Genomic DNA, 3,462 nt, shown 5'->3' on the forward strand with positions numbered 1-3,462 from the left:
TGCAAATCGCGTAAAATCCACACTTACCAAATTTTAAACATAGAATCTTTGGGTAAATTAGATGCTCGAATGCAATTCAAAAAACAGAATTGAGAACGTTTTGCCCAGCCAAATACATTGAAGCTTAACGGTTTACAAATGTACTTTGTATATCTCTATCAAAAAAACAAGAATAACGTGTAGTTAACGCAACTGTTTACTTTTTCTTAAGTTGACAACTTGACGCATATACAACTTGAACAATTTTTGACCATTTGAAAAATATACGACGCTTATTTAATGAGTCGAAAGGGTCAAACAACGTGTCAAGTCGGTGTTCTTATGATTTCAAACGAGTCTGGTGTATTTTTTCGGCCGTGGAATAACGAAACTCATGGTTATCTTGAGCAGTGTCAAACCACTGGTTGTGTGCAACCTCTTACCACTGCGTGTGACCGCTTTGAAAAATTAATAATGGAACATTTACAGGAACGAAAAAATGAATTTATTGTGTGCTGATTTAAAGGCATCACCCCACGAATCTGGAGTGGTACGGATTTCCCGTGGAGTATTCGTATACGGGGTCATAGATTATGGGGAGGAGGGTGGTTCCGTTCATTTCTTCCTAATTGCCGTAGAAAATGGCCCGGAAGATACGGCTTCGAGCGCTCCGGCGCACTATTTTCCACAAGGAGTTTGATTGGAGCGCGCCAGCCCTGTGCGGCGTCGCATCTTCCGGGTCGTTTTTTACAGCAATTAGGAAGAAATGGACGGAATCACACCCCTCTCCATAATCTACTATTCCGTATACGAATACTCCACCTGAAATCCGCACCACCTCAGATTCGTGGGGTGATGCCTTTAAGATGCCAGTTACTGGTTGTCATGCAATCCCATGACGACGACCAGTGTGTGGAGTACTGGAGCAACTGGAGCAAATAAGTAAATTAAGGGCAGCATATGGAATTGAGAGAATAAGCGTACTTACGCTTAGTTCCTTTCAATCATCCTCAATTCATGGAAAAATCCACTCGTGTTCGAAGCGTCTTTTAATACTCCATTCGTATACACGCCCTTGTTCCCTCAGCTGCCTATCCACTGCTTTTCCTTGGACAGACTGTTACTCCTTTGATATTCAGTCGTTCGTTCGCAGATGCGGAGCGTGTACTGTGGTCACAAATTGCTTCCTGGGGAATTCAAAGAGGAATGCCGCTACGCTATTTTTTCAGGACGATTAGGAGGAACTGAGCGTAACTACGCCCATACTTCTCATCTACACCCCCAATCGTATCCTTTCGAGCAGAGATCCGGGTATTCAACTTCGTGGTATGCTGCCTCTGAATGACCATATTGTGGTTTGTTTAGGACAGTCCTAAGCGCTCCACGAGACCACCACGACGCTCCACGAGCATAATGAAACCTGGTGCACTTTGGGTATGATAGCTATTGCATTCACTGCCATTGTTCATCAGCTCTGGATGAGAGCCAAGATTGCTTAGTAAGGTCCAGTTGAGCGTACAAGAACCCCACCTAATTTCTCCTTGTTTTTCTCGTATAAATAGATTAAACCTCCACAACGGTTTACCTCTTCATGGTGGCGTGGAGGTGACTCTGGTCGAACTGCGATACAAAGCGGAGGTTAGTCCTCCGGCAGGGTCTCCCAAGCTGAGAAGGAGTTCGACACATCCGACATTTCGACTTCTCAGAATTGGAAGCCTAGCTAATACTAAACCACTGCTAAGATTCACAGTCGCCTTAGCAGAATGTCGCAAGGTGGCTCCCTGATCAATATAAATTGGCCGACGACCTGTGATGAAAACTAAGCTCGTCGTGGCAGGGCTGCTTAGTTTAGGAAAGTCCTTTTGCCACTCCAGCAGATTCACTGCCTCAGTACCCTGCACACTGGCCCCTGCCGTCTCAGACGTCGAACGGTATGGCGATCGGTGAGAGGCGATCAAATCTCAGATTGCTCAGGATGCCTTTGATTCTGGACAAAAGCGATACGTGCACGACTCGCCAGAGACTGTTTCAAACTTAGTACTTGCAACGCGAGAACAGTGTCCACAGACGCTGACCTACATGCCCTTCTCGGAGCCGCAGAGCGTATCAAATTTCACGTGACTGCTCTGCGTTATACAAAGTATTCACTAAGATTATCCTCATTGGCATATCTAGGACGATAGATGAAGCCCAGCCTCAAGAACAAGCTGGATACCGTCAGCGGTTCAGCTGCTTGGAGCACATCCTGACCGTGTCAAGGGTCAGGAGGACATTGGCTAATTGCTACCGTCGATACACCACTATGATACAGCTTTTCCACCGCTCCCTCACCATACCCATTGAAGAGGGGTGCTAGGCTACTAAGGACAAGGCCGTACTAAATCGCCGAAGCTGTTCACGGCTGCATTGCAATTGATAATGAAATCACTTTCTTGGGAAGAAATGTTCATACGTGTTGATGGGAAATCCCTCCACAGCCTTCGTTTCGCGGACGACATCGTTCTCTTTTCGAGCAGTACCAGTGAAGCAGAAACGATGCTAAATGAACGAAGCAGGGAAGAGAATAGGACTGCGAATAAACAGAAAGAAGACGCAGTTCATGAAGAACGCCTACGACGAGGACGGAGAAGTACAAATTGATAGCTCCCAAATCGTGCAAACTTCATCACAAGTATACCCAGGACATTCTACGGGTATGGAAAACGACTTGAAGGAAGAACTGAACAAAAGGATGAGAGCAGCATGAGCAGCATTCGCAGCATTCGCAGCCGTCAAGGAAGCTACGGACGAAACGACGGACCATTGTCTCCGTGCCCATCTCTTTGAGTCAGTTTTTCCTGCGGAGACGTGAGCAGACACCGCTGCCACGTCTAGGAAGCTACTTACTGCTCACTGAGCCCTTGAGAGATGTCTTCTGAAGTTTAACCGGCGTACACAACAATTAAATGGTCTTCGCAGCTCCGACATAAGAAGAATGTTCCGTCTTCGAGACCCAGCGAATATATGTCGAAAGCTAAGCATACGTGAGCCGGTCACATTATGAGAAGAATCGACGGTAGATGGACTGAAAGAACGCTGATACTGTGGTCCGCACAGCATCAGCGTCCTTTTAGTCCATCGCCCGTCCAATGAAGACAGGCCATTTATGTAAGTATTTAAGTAAGTAGTGTTTGGGTTTTACGGACCGGACTATTTGTTTGTTTTTTTTTTTGCTTTTTCTTCATAGGCTCGACGAAAGGTTGCCCGATGGAAATCTCCCATTTGGTAGTGTTAAAGTGACATGAAGAACGGTGTAGCTACGTAAGTGGCAGCGCTCAAAGCGCGAGAAGGCGGTTAAAATCGAGGTGGGACCAAGAATGGCAACTGGCAAGAGTCCCCCTCGATCCTAACTGTAAATAGATTATAACCTTATCAGTCTAAACGTACGGATAAAGCCGGATTTCAAAGTCTCTATGGTGTTCGCTTCGCTGCCCTTCACTGATT

General features: G+C 46.1%; 1 protein-coding gene across 1 annotated transcript; it reads left to right on the forward strand.

Annotated features, from left to right (window-relative positions):
* Positions 1–2,521: 2,521 nt before the first annotated feature.
* RB195_022006 (uncharacterized protein) lies at positions 2,522–2,725 on the forward strand (the record flags this gene model as incomplete). Its single annotated transcript, XM_064208988.1, has 1 exon — positions 2,522–2,725. One exon carries the CDS (start codon positions 2,522–2,524, stop codon positions 2,723–2,725), a length of 204 nt encoding a protein of 67 aa, XP_064064869.1.
* Positions 2,726–3,462: the final 737 nt, after the last annotated feature.

This window comes from Necator americanus, chromosome X (genome assembly GCF_031761385.1).
Source record: "Necator americanus strain Aroian chromosome X, whole genome shotgun sequence".
Classification (NCBI taxonomy): Eukaryota; Metazoa; Nematoda; class Chromadorea; order Rhabditida; family Ancylostomatidae; genus Necator; species Necator americanus.